We start from the raw sequence: 16,376 nt of genomic DNA on the forward strand, positions 1-16,376 counted from the left end.
CTACACTTTTAGCTCCCCATTAAATCCTATCAAGTTTTCGTTTGTTTCCATGTAAACAGAAGCATAAAACAGGCACAAAACAAAACAGAGATTGCATTGTTCTTTGTTGTTGTGTAAAACAAGCGTTAAAAGGAAATGAAAAGGTATAGTCAATTTGAACTTAAAATTTTAAATAATGGATCATGCTTTCTCAATGTAAGAGTCAGCGTTTTCCTGCAATAGTATTCATCATCAAATATTTCTAAGTTCTCTATGACATCATCAAGTAATATTGATCTGCCCACTTGACAACCAGGAGCATCATATTTGACGTGGGTAATGTGGACATGGAAATGATAATAGGAAGGATGATAGTGAATGTAGAACCTCAATTGGTTACCACTCACGCCATAGTGGGCTTCAGCAGCTGCCTAAAGAGACAAATATGTACAATACACTTCAATAAAGTTTAAAATGTTATATTTTGTACTTTTCCTTTTTGCTGTATGTCTCGCAGTAAAGGTACGTGTTCCTTCCTCAAGTCTCGTACAGAATATAATCCAGCCTGTCTCACGATAGCAATGAGATAGAGAGAGTTAAGGTCAGAAGAGTTCCACTTTAAATCAGGAAGGATTACAAAGCCGCTAACATGGTCCTCATCATTGTATATCAGCCTATCAGCTTCACTGATGCCTTTCAGTATGTTATCCACCCACTGGTACAAAAGAGAGAATCATAAAAATTGCATACATTTTATATCATATTTTCATGTATATATTATTTCTGTATTCACCTGCAAACTCAGTGCTTGTGACTCTATGTAAGGTTTTACTTTCCTAGCGTAATCCTCAGGAGTTTCTTTTATAACAAAAACCTCCTGATCAGTGTATTTCATGACATGCTTCTCAGTTGCAGGATACACAACCATCATTTTGAGGGACCCAAGACCACCCGGAGCTTGGACCTCGTACTGGCTGTAGATATCATTCTTGAAGTTAAGTTTAAGCTCAGGATGGGATGAGGAGGAAAGGAATGAGGTGAGTTCCTTTTGATCGATAGGTTGTTTCTCAGTCACAATGACTGCTTTCTTATCTCCTTCACCGAAACTGCCACATAGTGCCACGGATTTCCCTCTTGTGTCCTCTGCAAGAACGCTGGACACGTAAAAAGAGCTCTTAAATTCTTCCACCATTTTAAAATACAAAGGTTCACAGTACACACGTGATCGCACGTGGGCATGACCAGATCACGTGGCCTGACGCTACGTCATGGTAATAATTTTTAAAATATAAACAGACCACGCCCATTAATCACAGCAGCATTACTCAGTGAAAGTAAAAGTGTCTTCTCTGTTTCTCTTCTTTTCCTTCACTTATAATGGACGAACCAGAAGTCAGTGGCTTTCTCTTTAGAGATTGTTACACCTCGAATCTCTTTACTACCTTTTTTCTTTCTTTTTCCTTTCTCATTTCTATTTTCTTCCTCCCCCTCCCTCTCTCTTTCCTTCCCCTCTCTCTTTTTAGTGTCCTCTGTGTCTGGAGCCACTGGCAATAGACGACATTAACTTCTACCCTTGTGTCTGTCGCTATCAGGTAATAAAAGATATATCAATGTGTCCCTTTTTATATCTCTCCCCCCTCCCTCTCCCCCTCTCTCTCTCCCCCTCTCTTCTCTCAGATATGCAGGTTTTGTTGGCATAGGATACGTATGGATGAAGGAGGCAAATGTCCTCACTGCAGAACAGTAAGTCTGACTTTAATAATAGCTAGGGCTTCAATCTACACGTCTCCAATCCATGTATAAGTACATGTGCATGGTATAATGTGTAGATATATTGTACATACTGTCTCTGTCTCTTCCCCTCTCTCTCTTTCTCTTTTCCTTTTTCCCTCTCCCCCCCTCTCTCTCCAGGTTTATTCTGAGAACCCAGCTGAATATAATCCGCCATCTCCGGAACAGTAAACAAATTATTGTTGTTATTGTCGTTGTATACTGTTGTTGTTTTTATGATGCAATGCTTTTAATCGTGACGTCGTTGATTTAATGATCTATTTTTAGATTATTCTTGTCTATTTTTAGAATCAATCAGCTCAAGACTAAAGGCAAGAAGAAGAGTCAAGACAAAAAACAGAAAATAATTGAAAGTAGGAAGAACCTCACTGATGTCAGGTAAGACAGAGAGAGAGTATGTTATTCATTAATTATTTGAATCCTCAGGGTACTTCAGAAAAACCTCATCTTTGTCCTGGGTCTCTCGCCAAGACTTGCCGACCCTGAGGTAAGCTATTAATGTGGGTGTGGCTTAGTATCATCCTCTCTCTTTCTTTTTTTCAGATTCTCAAGAAATCTGAATATTTCGGTAAATACGGCAAAATACATAAAGTTGTTTTAAATCATCACACCATATATAACGGATCACTAGTGAGTTATATTTGTTACCATTTAATTAATTAATTAATTAAGTATTAATTAATTATTATTAATTGATTAATCATTGTTATTATTATTATTATTATTAATTAGGGTCCGAGTGTGAGTGCTTATGTTACCTATCAGAGAGAAGAGGACGCACTACGGGCCATGCAGGCAGTCAATAATGCATTCATTGATGGAAGAATACTCAAGCAAGTCCATGTACTGTACATCTACATGTACAACACCTTTATAATGGGGACACCTTTATAATGAGGACACCTTTATAATGGGGACACCTTTATAATGAGGACACCTTTATAATGGGGACACCTTTATAATGAGGACACCTTTATAATGGGGACACCTTTATAATGAAGACACTTTTATAATGGGGACACCTTTATAATGAAGGCATTTTGTAATGACCTATACAAAAGTTCCTCTGAAATGATGATGGGGAGGGGCAGGGAAGGAGCTACACTTGAGTATTGAAGTGGTTGAATCCTAAAATTTCAAAAAATTAATAATAATAATTATTATTATTATGAAAGTCATTATCATAATTTTGAATGTTTCTTAAAAATGCAGGGCTTTACCCCTTCTAAAAATTGTTTGAGTGTATATCAGAAAAGATTTGGCGGAACCTTAATAGCATTTCAAATCCCAGTGTCCTTTTATACGCTATAAATTGTAAAAGGGTATAGTGGGTCGGACTGTTGTGGTCAACACTAAAACAACAAAACACATCAAATGTATATACATGTACATGTAACACCTTTATGATAAGGACTCCTTTATAAACAAGGACTCCTTAATGAGGACATTTTGTAATGTCCCAATTGGTACAAGCCTATACAAAAGTACCTCTGAAATGAGGACACCTCTGTATTAAGGACAGGTAGTGTGTGTCCAATGGTGTCCTTAATAAAGAGGCTACACTGTACATGTATTAAGGACAGGTAGTGTGGGCCCAATGGTGTCCTTAATAAAGAGGCTACACTGTACATGTATTAAGGAGAGGTAGTGTGGGCCCAATGGTGTCCTTAATAAAGAGGCTACACTGTACATGTATTAAGGACAGGTAGTGTGGGCCCAATGGTGTCCTTAATAAAGAGGCTACACTGTACATGTATTAAGGACAGGTAGTGTGGGTCCAATGGTGTCCTTAATAAAGAGGCCACACTGTACATGTATTAAGGACAGGTAGTGTGGGCCCAATGGTGTCCCTAATAAAGAGGCTACACTGTACATGTATTAAGGACAGGTAGTGTGGGCCCAATGGTGTCCCTAATAAAGAGGCTACACTGTACATGTATTAAGGACAGGTAGTGTGGGCCCAATGGTGTCCTTAATAAAGAGGCTACACTGTACATGTATTAAGGACAGGTAGTGTGGGCCCAATGGTGTCCTTAATAAAGAGGCTACACTGTACATGTATTAAGGACAGGTAGTGTGGGCCCAATGGTGTCCTTAATAAAGAGGCTACACTGTACATGTATTAAGGACAGGTAGTGTGGGCCCAATGGTGTCCTTAATAAAGAGGCTACACTGTACATGTATTAAGGACAGGTAGTGTGGGCCCAATGGTGTCCTTAATAAAGAGGCTACACTGTACATGTATTAAGGACAGGTAGTGTGGGCCCAATGGTGTCCTTAATAAAGAGGCTACACTGTACATGTATTAAGGACAGGTAGTGTGGGCCCAATGGTGTCCTTAATAAAGAGGCTACACTGTACATGTATTAAGGACAGGTAGTGTGGGCCCAATGGTGTCCCTAATAAAGAGGCTACACTGTACATGTATTAAGGACAGGTAGTGTGGGCCCAATGGTGTCCTTAATAAAGAGGCTACACTGTACATGTATTAAGGAGAGGTAGTGTGGGCCCAATGGTGTCCTTAATAAAGAGGCTACACTGTACATGTATTAAGGAGAGGTAGTGTGGGCCCAATGGTGTCCTTAATAAAGAGGCTACACTGTACATGTACATTACTTCTCTTTCTCTTCCTTTAGGGCGTCTTTTGGTACTACGAAATATTGTTCCTTCTTTCTAAGAGGACTTCAGTGCACTAAACCAGTATGTTAATTCACTTGTACACATACACTTCACCTCTCTCTCTCTCTCTCTCTCTCTCTCTCTCTCTCTCTCTCTCTCTCTCTCTCTCTCTCTCTCTCTCTCTCTCTCTCTCTCTCTCTCTCTCTCTCTCTCTCTCTCTCTCTCTCTCCCTCTCTCTCTCTCTCTCTCTCTCCCTCCCTCTCTCTCTCTCTCTCTCTCTCTCTCTCCCTCCCTCTCTCTCTCTCTCTCTCTCTCTCCCTCCCTCTCTCTCTCTCTCTCTCTCTCTCCCTCTCTCTCTCTCTCCCTCAGGACTGTATGTATTTACATGAGTTAGGTGATACTGAAGCTAGTTTCACTAAAGAGGACATGCAGCAAGGGTATATTCATACAATCTACATGTACATGTACTTTAAAATTTTTGTCCATCAAAAATTTCATCACATTTGTCTGAGCATTTCGTTTGACGAAAATTTTAGTGTTTGTTCCACGCAGATAGTAAGTGGGATTACACTTAATTATTATACAGAAATGACAAAAATTTTAACGATGAAAATCAATTTTAACATGAAATTAAGACTTGGATGAAATTTTAGCTTTAACCTTCATTGTGTACATTATTACACGTCCCTCTCTCTCTCTCTCTCAGGAAGCATCAAGATTATGAAATTGCTACATTAGAATCCCAATCAATAACAGTTAATAAAGAATACCCTCTGAAGAAGTACAATAGAGTTTTGTTTGTTTGTTTATTTATTTATTTATTTATTTCAGAAGTACTAGGAGCAAACAAGGAGGTCATACAGGAAGTGGTGGGAGTGGTCATAACAAAATCAATTCTAATAAAAGTACACATTAATGTTGTATTCTTAGTTTATTATTATTAATTATGTAGCCGCTCCTCCTGCTGAGTCAGCATTACCGTTGACCTCCAATTGGTAAGTGTATTACGCACGTCCAGTCCAAGGGGTCTGGAAATATTCGTTTATTTTTACATAAAAACATCAGTATACATGTACATGTATATTGGAAAATGTGAGACAAAGTTGGGGTGATTTTAGAGCCATTTAACACGGACTATATAGTATAGGCTATTTTCTGAAAAATGGCTCTGAAGTCACTTCAAATTTTTATTACATTTTCTGATACATATTGATGTCCTTATGCTGTGTAGAAAGTTTGAGCTGATTCCGACTTCAATTTTTTGAGTTATGGCCATTTTAAGAAAACACCATAAATCTGAAAAGTACCCAAGGCTATAGCCCATGGTTTTTTCCAAAAAATGGCTCCAAAATCACCCCCAATTTTTATTACATTTTCTGATACGTATTGATGTACTTATGCTGTGTAGAAAGTTTGAGGTGATTCCGACTTCAATTTTTCGAGTTATGGCCATTTTTAAAAGTACTCGTACATAGATGGCATTATACTGACCACACCCATTAATTACACTCTAGGGGTTCCAAGGGAGACAAACCTCGTAAAAAGGTTCACAAGCAGCTCAGTGTACCTCATCATTGCTCAGAGCCACGCCCCCTCCAAAGAACCCTCTCTAACCCCTCCTCCCGGTCCCACGAAGACAAAGACCCTCAGTCTCTGAGCACATCTCCTGCCAGTACCGTATCACTTGAGGGCAGACGAGAGAAAGGAGGAGGAGGGAGGGGAAAGAGAGGAGGGGGAGATAGTGTAGAAGAGGATGAGTCTCAGTATCATTTTGTGAGCACCAGTTCACAGTGCAGCGACGTTACAACTGATTTTGATGAAGAAGCAGATGATACTAGGAAAGAAGGACTTCAAGGGGGCAACATGGCTTCATCTTTTATTGGAAGAGAAGAGGAGGAGGAGGAGGAGGAGGGAGGGTACGATGATATTGAAGAAGAAGGAGAGAAGGTGGAGGAGAAAAGTGTCACTTGGAAGAGGAATGATGATGAAGATGAAGATAGCACAACTCTTAATGGTAATTAAGACCTTGTACATGTACATGTACTCTTAATTTTCTCTCTCTCTCTCTCTCCCTCAGTATTCAAGGCACTAGGTGTTTCTCCTACGGGTGGTCATGATTTTGGTAATCTTGGAGTCAGCTGGAGTAGGGACCCTCCTTCCCCTCATAGCTCAAAATCATTGTCTCAGAGAGACGGAGAGGGCCAGCTCTCATCCCCGCCTCCTCTACCCTCTTCCTCTCCTGTTTTCATGTCAATGCCGTGGGAAGTCCCTCATGAATCGAGTACTAACACATTAACTGACCTACTTAGCACAAACTGTAAGGAAGAGGGAGGGAGGGAGGGAGGGACTACACTAGACATGTATAGTATGTAGATGCACATGTCTTGCTATTCCATTCCTCAATAATTATATATACATGTATTTCTTTTCCTTCTCCAGATCGTGTTAGTCCACCGCTGATGTCCAAAGGTTTGGTCGATGAGAGACAAAGATTAGCCTCAGCTTCTTATGTTAACTATGGCCCAACGACTAACAATCATCTTGATGAACTTCATACCAAGAGTAGCATAGAGAGTCCCCGTTCCTCTCTACTCCTTGATAATAAAGTGGACTCGTTTCAGTCTTCACTAGATGATGATTTTCAATCTTTATTTTCAGCTGGTTCCATGCAGTCACTTGAAAACGCTCTACAAGTTACTTCATTGGACGTAACGTCCTCTGCTGGCCCCTCGTCCTCTTCTAAATTATTTAGTCTGTTCCAGAACCCCTCTCCTCCGTCTAGTGGAGGGGCCTCTACTGAAAGGAAGTCCTTGTTACCAACTTTAAATTTAACCCCAGCAGTCGGCCATTTTGATTCAGCTGGTACAAATGGGGAGTGGCCAAAATTTGATGATAATAATAGCAATAAGCAAAAAGGAGGTGAGATTATTATTATTATTATGTATAAAATGATATTTAATTCATTTTTGCTGTATAGGCACAACAATAGCACCTCCTCCTGGTTTTGGTAACTGTAAGCCATTTCCCAAGGCCACCACACCTACTTCAGCGTACACACTCTGGGGCGAAGGTACTTACCAGCAAACAAGTAAATTTCATTGTGACCACACAAAAATACACGTACACGTACAATTTTTTATAAATCAATTGTACAGAATTGACAATTTTTTATAGTAATAGTTTTCTATTTTTAGTTAACATTTGAAGCAGTCATCTCTCTCTCTCTCTCTCTCTCTCTCTCTCTCTCTCTCTCTCTCTCTCTCTCTCTCTCTCTCTCTCCCTCTCCCTCTCCCTCTCTCTCTCTCTCTCCTCTCCCTCTCTCTCTCTCTCTCTAGATAAAGATGATAAAAGCTCCAGTCTAGTCCAGGCTCCTCCATTGCCAGCTGCTCCTGGTTCAAGACCAGTCCCAATTGGAGCCATACAGCACAACCTACTGGAAGCATCTCTCTTCAATTCATCATCACCTAATTCTTCCTCCTCTTACTCACTAAAGAAGGTTCCAGAGACTCTTACCAGTAGCCATCATGTCCAGCAAAGACCCCAGCAGCACCAGCACCTGTTGTATCCTCCAGGGTCTTCTCCCCATGGTAACAAGACTCCGTTACTACCACAGCCAGTACAGCCTGCAGCTAAAACTGCACAGCAGCATAACTTGAAACAGCAGCAACAGAGGGCAATGTTACTAAGGCAGCAACAGCAGCAGCAGTACCAGAAGCACCATCAGGTCCAGCTAGCCGCCATACAACAGCAAATGTATCTTTATCAGCAACAGGTTCTTGCCCACCAGCAGGCGAGTGGAGGAGTGAGCCAAAAAAGACCATCATCTTCTTATCCACCAGCTGTAGTACCGGTACCCCAGTCAACAGCTGCTAATGCATACAAGACTGTACCAGTTCCTCATCAAACAGCTGCTAGCAATCCCCACCCAACCCCACTTTATTTTGGCGGTTGGTATCCAGCCTATGCTACCTGGGGCCTTCCTGCAGCCCCTGGACTTGCTGTGGCTCCTAGCGGACATAACATCGGTCGACTGGCAGGTGGTACAGTGCCTGGTTTGCAAGGAAGTAGGTCCGTGGCCGGTGTCACTGGTGTATTGGGACAGACACAGGGGATCCCCCCTTCTGGATCTCAGGTTGAACAAAAGTTTCAGAATACCACTTTGAATTAATAATCATTATAATAATAAATGTATTATTTATTATTTTAATTCAATTTACTGTTATAATGATTGGCATTGATTGCAAATCATCACTAAGAAGGTGGAGCTAATTAATTAGATGTATATGTAGGCGTTACCTTTTAGTTATTAGTGGTTATTAATGATAAAATGGCGGATGACAAGTCTGGATTTCTCAAAGGAGTTCCACTCCATCCTTTCCCCTTGCATTATTCTTCAGTCAAGATATACAGACATGATGTCCTTGGAAGAGGTTCCTACGGCTACGTCTGTCGTGCCAAAGCAGATCAATTGGATTGTGCAGCAAAAATGATCAACCCGATATTCTTTGAGATTGGAGGTAGTCCCGGGAGAGAAGAGCTCGAGAATCCAGAGAGGGCAATCACGGGTCGGTTCCTGGCTGAATGTGAGCTCCTCCGCTCTCTCCCTTCTCACCCAAACATTGTCCAGTTCATTGGAGTATGCAGGATAGCTGAAGAGATGAGAGGAGGAGAATATGGTCCCGTACTGCTAACTGAACTTATGAGTACCACTCTCTGGGATTATGTATCTTCCAAGTCACGTGATTTCACCCCCAAATCACGTGATAGAGCCCCCATACGTCCTGACTACATACCTCGTACCACTCAAGTAAAGATAATGAAGGACATAGCTGTCGCTCTCTCTTTTCTGCACGACAGGGACATTCTCCACAGGGACCTCTCCAGCAAGAACGTTCTCATGAAAGATGACGCTCCTAAAATCAGCGACTTAGGAATGGCTAAACTGAGAGATGTTACGAAAAGTCTCACAACCTGTCCAGGAACCCCTATATTCATGGCCCCCGAGGCCCTCTTAAATAATCCGGCCTATTCGACAAAATTGGACATATTCTCCTGGGGGGTCATATCTCTGCAGGTCATGAGTGGGCAGGAACCAGACCCTCTGTCTCCTTTTGTAGCGGAAGTGGATTCAGATGGACGGGAGCTAAGGATACCTGTCACAGAAACCGAGAGATGGAAAGACACTATAAAAGCTATAGACCCAGGCCATCCCTTGTTGTCCCTGGCTCTAGAGGCAATAAAGAATCGGCCGGAGAACAGACCAACTGCCAATGACTTGTGTTCAAAGATTGAAAATATTTTGCATAATTTGACAAGACGGCAGGAGAACTTTTATAAAGAAGAGAGAGGAGAGAAGAAAGAGAAGAGAAAGGAAGAGGGTGATGTTAAAAGTGTAGGTCCTTGTTTGCTTTATTCCGCTGCATCTTCTAGTAGCGACAGAATTAATAGTGATATTGAAACCAGCCCTCCTTCTACCCCGTCCACCCTCTCTCCTCCATTATCTTCTCCTGATTCTCGGTCTATTCTCTTCAGCGACACTTTCAATTGGACGTCTATTAAAGACTCTGCCCCTTGTCATTTTATGGGCGGGTCCGTAACGACCCTTGCTGGTAAGGTATATGCTTCAAGGCCTCATTCTAGTATTATTCATGAATATGATCCAGAGACACTTACGTGGTCTGTCCTACCTTCTCTTTGTCCGGTGGAAAACTTTACTCTTGTGTCTCACATTGGTAAAGTCCTTGCAGTGGGTGGAGTCAAAGGTGTGGCTTATAGCGGGGAGCACCGGAAGGTTTCTAATGCAGTGTATGCGTGTGACGTTCTCTCATCAAATCTCTCGTGGACTGATACTCTTATTAGTTCCATGTATTACCCTCGCTCCTTGCCAGCTGCTCTCTCTTCAAAGACGTATCTTGTTGTGGCAGGTGGCCTTGACGACAAGAGCTCCCCTGTCTCTCATGTAGAGATACACAATGGCTCTTACTGGTACACAAGCAGTAGCTTACCTGTGCCTTTTTCAACACTCTCTGCTGTCATAGATAATAATGATATCATATACATCACTGGAGAAGTAAAAGGAAAGGGTTCAGTTCTTTGCAGTGCTGCTCTGAGCCGTCTTTATGGACAAAGCTCCAGCTATTACAAGCCATTGTTCAGCGTCTGGCAGAAAATGGAGTCTCCTTTATCAGGAGGTTCACTTGTTGTAGTGAGGGGGGATCTCTTTCTTATTGGTGGTTACGATGCCTCTCATTCTAACGGGTACCCACAGTATAATGGGAACATTTACCAGCTCAAGAGAAAGGAGAAGAAGTTCAGCATTGAAGAGGGGCCCGAGGCTAGAGGCCGTTGCCTAGCGACGCAGTTGCCTAGCAACAGAGGTGTGATGGTTTTTGGAGGAAATGGTCAAAAGAGCATTAACATTGGACAAAGATAGTGCTATAAGTGTAGAGTGTGTGATAAACTCCTGTATGTGTTATATAAAGAATATAATTGTTTTTTATGTGCAATTTTGATAGTTGATGATGAATAATTCAATGTAACTCAGTGTTGATGATATTCATTGCCCACTATTCAAACAATGTCTTTGTTATGTAATGAACATGTGATCACAACTACAGCTGAGCATCTGGACTTGCTTTACTGGTTATCAAAGGTCAATTTTCCTGTTTAACCAGTTTTTAAAAAGGTCAAGTGGTCAAGGATTTTTTATCAGATCCTACACAACAAGATTCCCCTGTATAACCACTCCTTATGACAACAATTGCTGATAATGTCCACCAAACAAAAGAAACTAAAAAAGGTCACCTTCTTTTTTAACATTCTAAACAACATTGTCGCTGAAAAAGATTTCAAATAAATTAAAGTAAAAACCAGATAATAAATACAGAACATTACTATTTAACATAAGTACAATAATAGTATAATGATCGCATATACATTGAATGACACTAGCAGCTCTCAGTTCATTCAGCAGCTGCTGTCTTCTTTCTTTAGCAGCTCATGAAGATCATCCATAACTTTCTGTAGATTGGTAATATATCTAGCACCATCATGAGTTGGGTGACTCACAATATAAATACCTGGAGAGAAAAAAGAAAGAGAGAGAGAGAGTGATCAGTAATATCCTCCTTCTCTTACCTATAAACTCCTCATATATGAAATAAGTAATCCCAAATGAGTTATAGTTAAAAGGCGCAAATCCTCCAAAGTTAGCAGATGTGGTTGGATAAGCTGACGTAGCTACATCAACGGTACTAAAGTGCTGATAACCTTTGTCACTAAAGAAGGGAAGAGAAAGTCCCTCTGATTCTGCTAGACACTTTAAAGCAAACAGGTGCCTATCAAATCCTCTACCTAAAACATGAATTTTTAATAATAATAATAATAATACTTAATTTTTATTTATATACCAGTTGCTCCTTTCTTGATCAGATCTGAATTAAATGTGACAGCATTTCGTATTAATGATATCTTTTCATCATCACTAACACCTAATAATAAATAAATTAATAAACAAACAAACAAATAAATAAAATAACAAACAAATAGATAAATAATGTGTTTACCTGATCCAGGCTCCATTGCTTGAACTGCTTTAAGAGCATGGACTGACATTGGTCGTACAGTTTCCGTACGTCCGTGAAGAAAAGCAGCTGTACTGCAAGCCTCAGAAAGTGATGGGAGCTTTCTGTGCTCACGATAATAAGCAATTTGGAATGAGAGCTGGATCAGGCCATCGCTACTCATTCTTTTGGATTTAATGAATCTTTTGTTCAGCGAAAAGTGATTGAAATTATGAAAGAATAATCCAGCAGCAATCTGGGCAGCATCATCCCTCCCTTTCTGTATCAACCTCTTTAAGCTATCCGAAAGTGAGAACTCTAGTTTCACTGGCTGGAGGGTTTCATCCAGTGACTCCAGTGCTTCAGGAAAAGGTGCTTTGATGCAGTTGGTGTAAAGGTAGTCAAACAGAGGAAGAAGAGATCCGCCTGTGAGAGAGGAGTGCTCAAAATTGAATCCATAGTGACAATCCCGAGTGACAATCAGCTGGAGCGTTTTATCAAACCACCTGTAAATTATTAGCATTTGAAATTTGAATAATTACATAAATATTAATATAACATATCAGTTAACCTGTTGTATCCATTATTATGAAGAAATATTTTCCCCAATTCCAGTTCGCTCTCAGTTTTATCGTCAACACACAACACAAGAATTGAACTATCAATAGTCTTAAGGAGGGAAGCATTGTCACCAATGGCGGCCAGTTCTTCCCGAGCTTTAGCGCATTCACTGCGCTCCATGGCAGTGATGAAACCAACTGGGAAAGAAGGAGGAGTCACGGAATCAGACATGATGTGCTCAATAGCTGTGAATATCGTATTCAGGTCAACTGACTTTCCTAATGAATGAAAGACAAAGTGATGATTGAAGAACTACAGTCAAATACCAATGACTTAGTGACACTGTAACTATGCTTTTGTACAGTGTAGCCTCTTTTTAGGAGCACAACCTACCTGTCCTTATTGATACAAAGGAATGTCCTCATTTCAGAGGTATACACTTTTGTATAGGCTTGTACCAATTGGAACATTACAAAATGTCCTCATTATAAAGTTGTCCTTGTCTCAGGACATTCTTATTGTATAAGCTACAGACTCACCATCTGTTCCAATGACACGAAGACTATAGAAGTGTCCATTGGAGGTTATAACAACATGACTACTCTCCTTATAGTCGACTATCCTGTCAATCTTGTGTCCTGGGAGCCTTGCTTTACAGAACGCGTTACATATGATTGACATGTCCAATGGTATGATATTCATCATGTATGCTCCATATGATGATATGTATTCCGGTAAAAACCTATTTTAGAAAAAAAAACAAAAATATCATATGTTGTTTATCTTCATTATTGTTATTGAAAAAGAAAGAAAACAGATATTAGTATGAGACATAGAACAAAAACAAAAGCACAAAAGAGTAAACATACTACCTCAATAAATTGAAGAATCTGTCTTTCTTTTTACCATTTAAACAAAAGACTTGAGGCTCCAGCACTTTATCCCTGAGCATGATGTAGTACTGTACAGCAGTCCAAAGGAATTGAGCTACTTTTACATTCTAAAAATTAAAATAATAATAATCAAATGGCCACACGTGGGTCCATACTTGAGGAGGATTTCGAGTATCTTGCTTTCCTATCCCAAATGGGTTAGTGTGTATTAGGGAGGAACGACTCTTTAGGTATTTATTTTTCAGATACTCTAATATAATATAATACTATGATAAAAGAGGCACACAAATGTTCTATTTACCAGCTGTAAAGTTAGTATGCCTGTTAGCTTGATCTTGCTTTACTAATCTCTCATGCAATCCTAAAAGAGCAATGAAATTAACTACTGGATTTCATAGTAAAGAAATCATGGAAGAGTATCTCAGTACACTAAAAGGTCAAATGACTCAAATCTCTACTATAAAAACGAAGCCACAGAATGGATTCATAAGTAAACAGAGTATGTTAACTGGGTATGTATCTCTCAGAGCTCTTTATAAAACCTTTGTATAATAAGTGCAATTATCCACTCTTGGTACAATGTGCAGGTTGAAAAACATCCTTGTTTTATTAAAGATGTCCTTATCATAAAAGTGCCTGTCTTTATAATGAGGGTTCCTTTTTACAAAGGTTACTGTTAGCATGATGCTATGGCTGCTAACCTCTTTTACAGTCTATGCAAGCAATTAGATCTTCTTGTATGAATGTAAACACACTGTCATGTGATTTGTATAGGCTTACTCCATCCTGTTGACCCCTTGCTTGAAAATTCTTGAGTTAGTTTATGCGTAGTAGCAAATGCTTCTTTATCAAGGAGGCCTTCCTGGGCTGTTAGGTACTGCTGACAAGTTTCTCGTAGTTTGGGTAGGGGCAGACGAGGAAGGCTAGCTTGAAAATGAAACGTAGAGACACGACCAAGTTGCTTAAACCTGTAAAGCAGGAGTGACTAGTGAAACAAGTTAATAACAATGAGCTTGTACATACTTTGTGACAATAAGAGCTGATTTCTTTGAGAGGTGAAAACGAATACTTTTCACCTACATGAAATGAGACCATTAGTTTATATAATGCAAAATGCCGCGACTAGTACTACAAGGAGATTGTTTAGTGTATCTACACTTACAATAGACACGAGGAGAAGGCCCCAAAAATATCTAAAGATGACTTGTGTTAGTTCAAGAGGTAAACAATCAGTAGTCATTAGAACCATGATGGCGGCTTGATGAATGGTAACGCTTTCTTTGTCTCTCTCTCTCTATCTTGACCTTTTCTTCTCTAACCTTTCTTTTATATGTCCTCCTGCTGACTAGCTATTATGATCAGCAGTACATGGACAGCATTAATACACCACGCAATTCCAGCGTGGTACCGGTACCGTGACTCCCAAGATGTTTAAAATGTTAATTTATAAAGCCTTTTAATCAAATTCCTGACCTTTTGCATCTATTAAAACATGGCCGCTAGGAATTGGCAACTGTATTTGGACGTTATATTTCGAATAATAACATTTATTGCTGTCTTCATTCTCTTTGTACTATTCACTGTTCTAAAGGACGTTGTAGATCCAAGAATAGTCGGATTCTTTTGTGATGATAACAGCATACGTTATCCTTATAAGAATCACCAGTCAGTTCCTGATTGGAGCTTGTATCTGCTAGTACTGGGGACTCCTACCATTGTGGTAAGAATCTATGAACATTTGTACTGTCAGGCTAAGACCGTGTACTATAGTACGGGGGTAGTCTCGTGAGCCAGACCATTCCCAAATGACTGTAGATCTGGCTAGCGAAACTAAGTATTACAGGGCTTGCAAGGTACAGTATATGGTCTTTCATCAAATTTTGAGCAACTTAAAAGTTCATAATAAATCCATTTTTGATCAGAATCAATTCAAACTTTCCACACAACATAAAAACATGTATATGTATCAGAAAACAATTATAAAAATGGAGAATTCTTTTTTGGCAAAATTTGGCCAATGACCCTGTACTATGGTACTCTTAAATTTGTAGATGGTTCTTGGTATGCTGCTAGAGATACTCACAAAGAAATGCAAGAGAGGACAAGACAGCAATAGAAGCAGTCGTCTCCTTTATAAGCAGATGATACTGAAAGCTTGTCTCTGGTTTTATTGGTTCTTGATTGGAATTGCATTGACCGATATCATCACAAATATCGTCAAGATGTATTTTGGTGAACTCCGACCTCATTTCCTTGCCGTCTGTGATCCTGATTGGTCCCTCATCAATTGTACTAACGAGTATGGACACTATGTTTACGTTACCAATTACACTTGTCGTGGTACAGCTGCTATGGTGAGAGAGGCAAGGTGAGGAAGAAGAGAAAGAACAATTTGAAATTTATCTTTTTAATTGTAGGCTCTCATTTCCATCCGGTCATTCCTCAAGCATTGCCTTCTCTATGGTTTTTACAGCTGTAAGTCTCGTCAAGCAGTATTCATCATAACTATCCTTTTCTCTCCTAGTTTTACATATCCTCCATTGACATAGTACACAGGAGGTCCCCTGCTCAGTTCTTCCTTCTTACAATGTACGGAGTACTCTTTCCTTCTCTAGTTGCATTGTCAAGAATTGATGATCATCGTCATCACTTTCGTGATGTCATTTTTGGCAGTTTACTTGGAATTTTTCTTGCAAGCATTTTAGTAAGTCTCTTGTTCCAAATGAATGCATTAATGTGTCCTTATGTTCAATTATAAACTATGTATTTTTTTTTGGGTTCAGGTATTTTTCTCTCTCGAGTATTTTGAGCTTTGGAAAAAGAAAGTGAAAAGTAAAGAAGAAGAAGATGAAGAAGAAAGATTGCAGGAGGTTGTGAAAGATAAAGATTGAGTAGAATTATAACAACTTTATTTTCATCATTATCGTCATTTTTTGTAAACTTTAATTTTGATTCAGCAAAAGGGTGGAGC

General features: G+C 39.8%; 5 protein-coding genes across 6 annotated transcripts; 3 read left to right on the forward strand and 2 right to left on the reverse strand.

The window, feature by feature from the left end:
- Nucleotides 1–91: 91 nt before the first annotated feature.
- On the reverse strand, nt 92–1,177 carry LOC100632526 (m7GpppX diphosphatase-like). The gene is made up of 3 exons (XM_003384223.2): nt 773–1,177; nt 470–694; nt 92–410 (listed from the first exon to the last, which is right to left on the reverse strand). The coding sequence occupies exons 1-3, from the start codon at nt 1,169–1,171 to the stop codon at nt 150–152; spliced, it is 885 nt and encodes a 294-aa protein (XP_003384271.1). The 5' UTR covers nt 1,172–1,177; the 3' UTR covers nt 92–149.
- A 101-nt stretch (nt 1,178–1,278) lies between these two features.
- On the forward strand, nt 1,279–8,634 carry LOC100632654 (apoptotic chromatin condensation inducer in the nucleus-like). 2 transcript variants are annotated; one of them, XM_011411945.2, is made up of 18 exons: nt 1,279–1,371; nt 1,503–1,571; nt 1,657–1,722; nt 1,891–1,937; nt 2,059–2,148; nt 2,197–2,257; nt 2,314–2,400; nt 2,503–2,603; nt 4,407–4,470; nt 4,759–4,826; nt 5,096–5,170; nt 5,221–5,294; nt 5,342–5,384; nt 5,904–6,403; nt 6,467–6,706; nt 6,829–7,308; nt 7,367–7,477; nt 7,725–8,634. In XM_011411945.2, the coding sequence occupies exons 1-18, from the start codon at nt 1,357–1,359 to the stop codon at nt 8,555–8,557; spliced, it is 3,024 nt and encodes a 1,007-aa protein (XP_011410247.1). In that variant the 5' UTR covers nt 1,279–1,356; the 3' UTR covers nt 8,558–8,634. The 2 variants fall into 2 exon arrangements, with proteins under 2 accessions (XP_011410247.1, XP_019848886.1); XM_019993327.1 differs by having other exon boundaries at nt 7,367–7,459.
- Nucleotides 8,635–8,662: 28 nt separating this feature from the next.
- LOC109580292 (uncharacterized) lies at nt 8,663–10,987 on the forward strand. Its single transcript, XM_019993328.1, has one exon. It carries the CDS (start codon nt 8,717–8,719, stop codon nt 10,820–10,822), a length of 2,106 nt encoding a protein of 701 aa, XP_019848887.1. The 5' UTR covers nt 8,663–8,716; the 3' UTR covers nt 10,823–10,987.
- Nucleotides 10,988–11,219: 232 nt separating this feature from the next.
- On the reverse strand, nt 11,220–14,673 carry LOC100632782 (carnitine O-palmitoyltransferase 2, mitochondrial-like). Its single transcript, XM_019993329.1, has 12 exons — nt 14,568–14,673; nt 14,429–14,481; nt 14,186–14,373; nt 13,707–13,766; nt 13,561–13,655; nt 13,385–13,512; nt 13,052–13,254; nt 12,523–12,790; nt 11,955–12,457; nt 11,799–11,879; nt 11,527–11,742; nt 11,220–11,468 (listed from the first exon to the last, which is right to left on the reverse strand). The coding sequence occupies exons 1-12, from the start codon at nt 14,652–14,654 to the stop codon at nt 11,356–11,358; spliced, it is 1,995 nt and encodes a 664-aa protein (XP_019848888.1). The 5' UTR covers nt 14,655–14,673; the 3' UTR covers nt 11,220–11,355.
- Nucleotides 14,674–14,872: 199 nt separating this feature from the next.
- LOC100632908 (phospholipid phosphatase 1-like) lies at nt 14,873–16,351 on the forward strand. The gene is made up of 5 exons (XM_003384226.2): nt 14,873–15,125; nt 15,457–15,773; nt 15,823–15,880; nt 15,930–16,109; nt 16,189–16,351. Exons 1-5 carry the CDS (start codon nt 14,898–14,900, stop codon nt 16,294–16,296), a joined length of 891 nt encoding a protein of 296 aa, XP_003384274.1. The 5' UTR covers nt 14,873–14,897; the 3' UTR covers nt 16,297–16,351.
- Nucleotides 16,352–16,376: the final 25 nt, after the last annotated feature.

Source organism: Amphimedon queenslandica, unplaced genomic scaffold, assembly GCF_000090795.2.
Source record: "Amphimedon queenslandica unplaced genomic scaffold, v1.1 AMPQUscaffold_13499, whole genome shotgun sequence".
NCBI classification, from domain to species: domain Eukaryota; kingdom Metazoa; phylum Porifera; class Demospongiae; order Haplosclerida; family Niphatidae; genus Amphimedon; species Amphimedon queenslandica.

Excerpts from the sequence above, each read along its gene's own strand:
- LOC100632526 (XM_003384223.2), bottom strand. The coding sequence starts at position 1,171 with ATGGTGGAAGAATTTAAGAGCTCTTTTTACGTGTCCAGCGTTCTTGCA. Across the intron at positions 695-772 it reads CACAAGCACTGAGTTTGCAG|TGGGTGGATAACATACTGAA; the intron begins GTGAATACAGAA and ends CTTTTGTACCAG. Across the intron at positions 411-469 it reads ACATACAGCAAAAAGGAAAA|GCAGCTGCTGAAGCCCACTA; the intron begins GTACAAAATATA and ends TTGTCTCTTTAG.
- LOC100632654 (XM_011411945.2), top strand. Across the intron at positions 2,149-2,196 it reads AAGAACCTCACTGATGTCAG|GGTACTTCAGAAAAACCTCA; the intron begins GTAAGACAGAGA and ends TTGAATCCTCAG. Across the intron at positions 6,707-6,828 it reads TGACCTACTTAGCACAAACT|ATCGTGTTAGTCCACCGCTG; the intron begins GTAAGGAAGAGG and ends TTCCTTCTCCAG.
- LOC109580292 (XM_019993328.1), top strand. The coding sequence starts at position 8,717 with ATGGCGGATGACAAGTCTGGATTTCTCAAAGGAGTTCCACTCCATCCT.
- LOC100632782 (XM_019993329.1), bottom strand. The coding sequence starts at position 14,654 with ATGGTTCTAATGACTACTGATTGTTTACCTCTTGAACTAACACAAGTC. Across the intron at positions 13,767-14,185 it reads CAAGGGGTCAACAGGATGGA|GATTGCATGAGAGATTAGTA; the intron begins GTAAGCCTATAC and ends TTGCTCTTTTAG. Across the intron at positions 12,791-13,051 it reads TCGTGTCATTGGAACAGATG|GAAAGTCAGTTGACCTGAAT; the intron begins GTGAGTCTGTAG and ends TTCATTCATTAG.
- LOC100632908 (XM_003384226.2), top strand. The coding sequence starts at position 14,898 with ATGGCCGCTAGGAATTGGCAACTGTATTTGGACGTTATATTTCGAATA. Across the intron at positions 15,774-15,822 it reads GCTATGGTGAGAGAGGCAAG|GCTCTCATTTCCATCCGGTC; the intron begins GTGAGGAAGAAG and ends TTTTAATTGTAG. Across the intron at positions 16,110-16,188 it reads TTTTTCTTGCAAGCATTTTA|GTATTTTTCTCTCTCGAGTA; the intron begins GTAAGTCTCTTG and ends TTTTGGGTTCAG.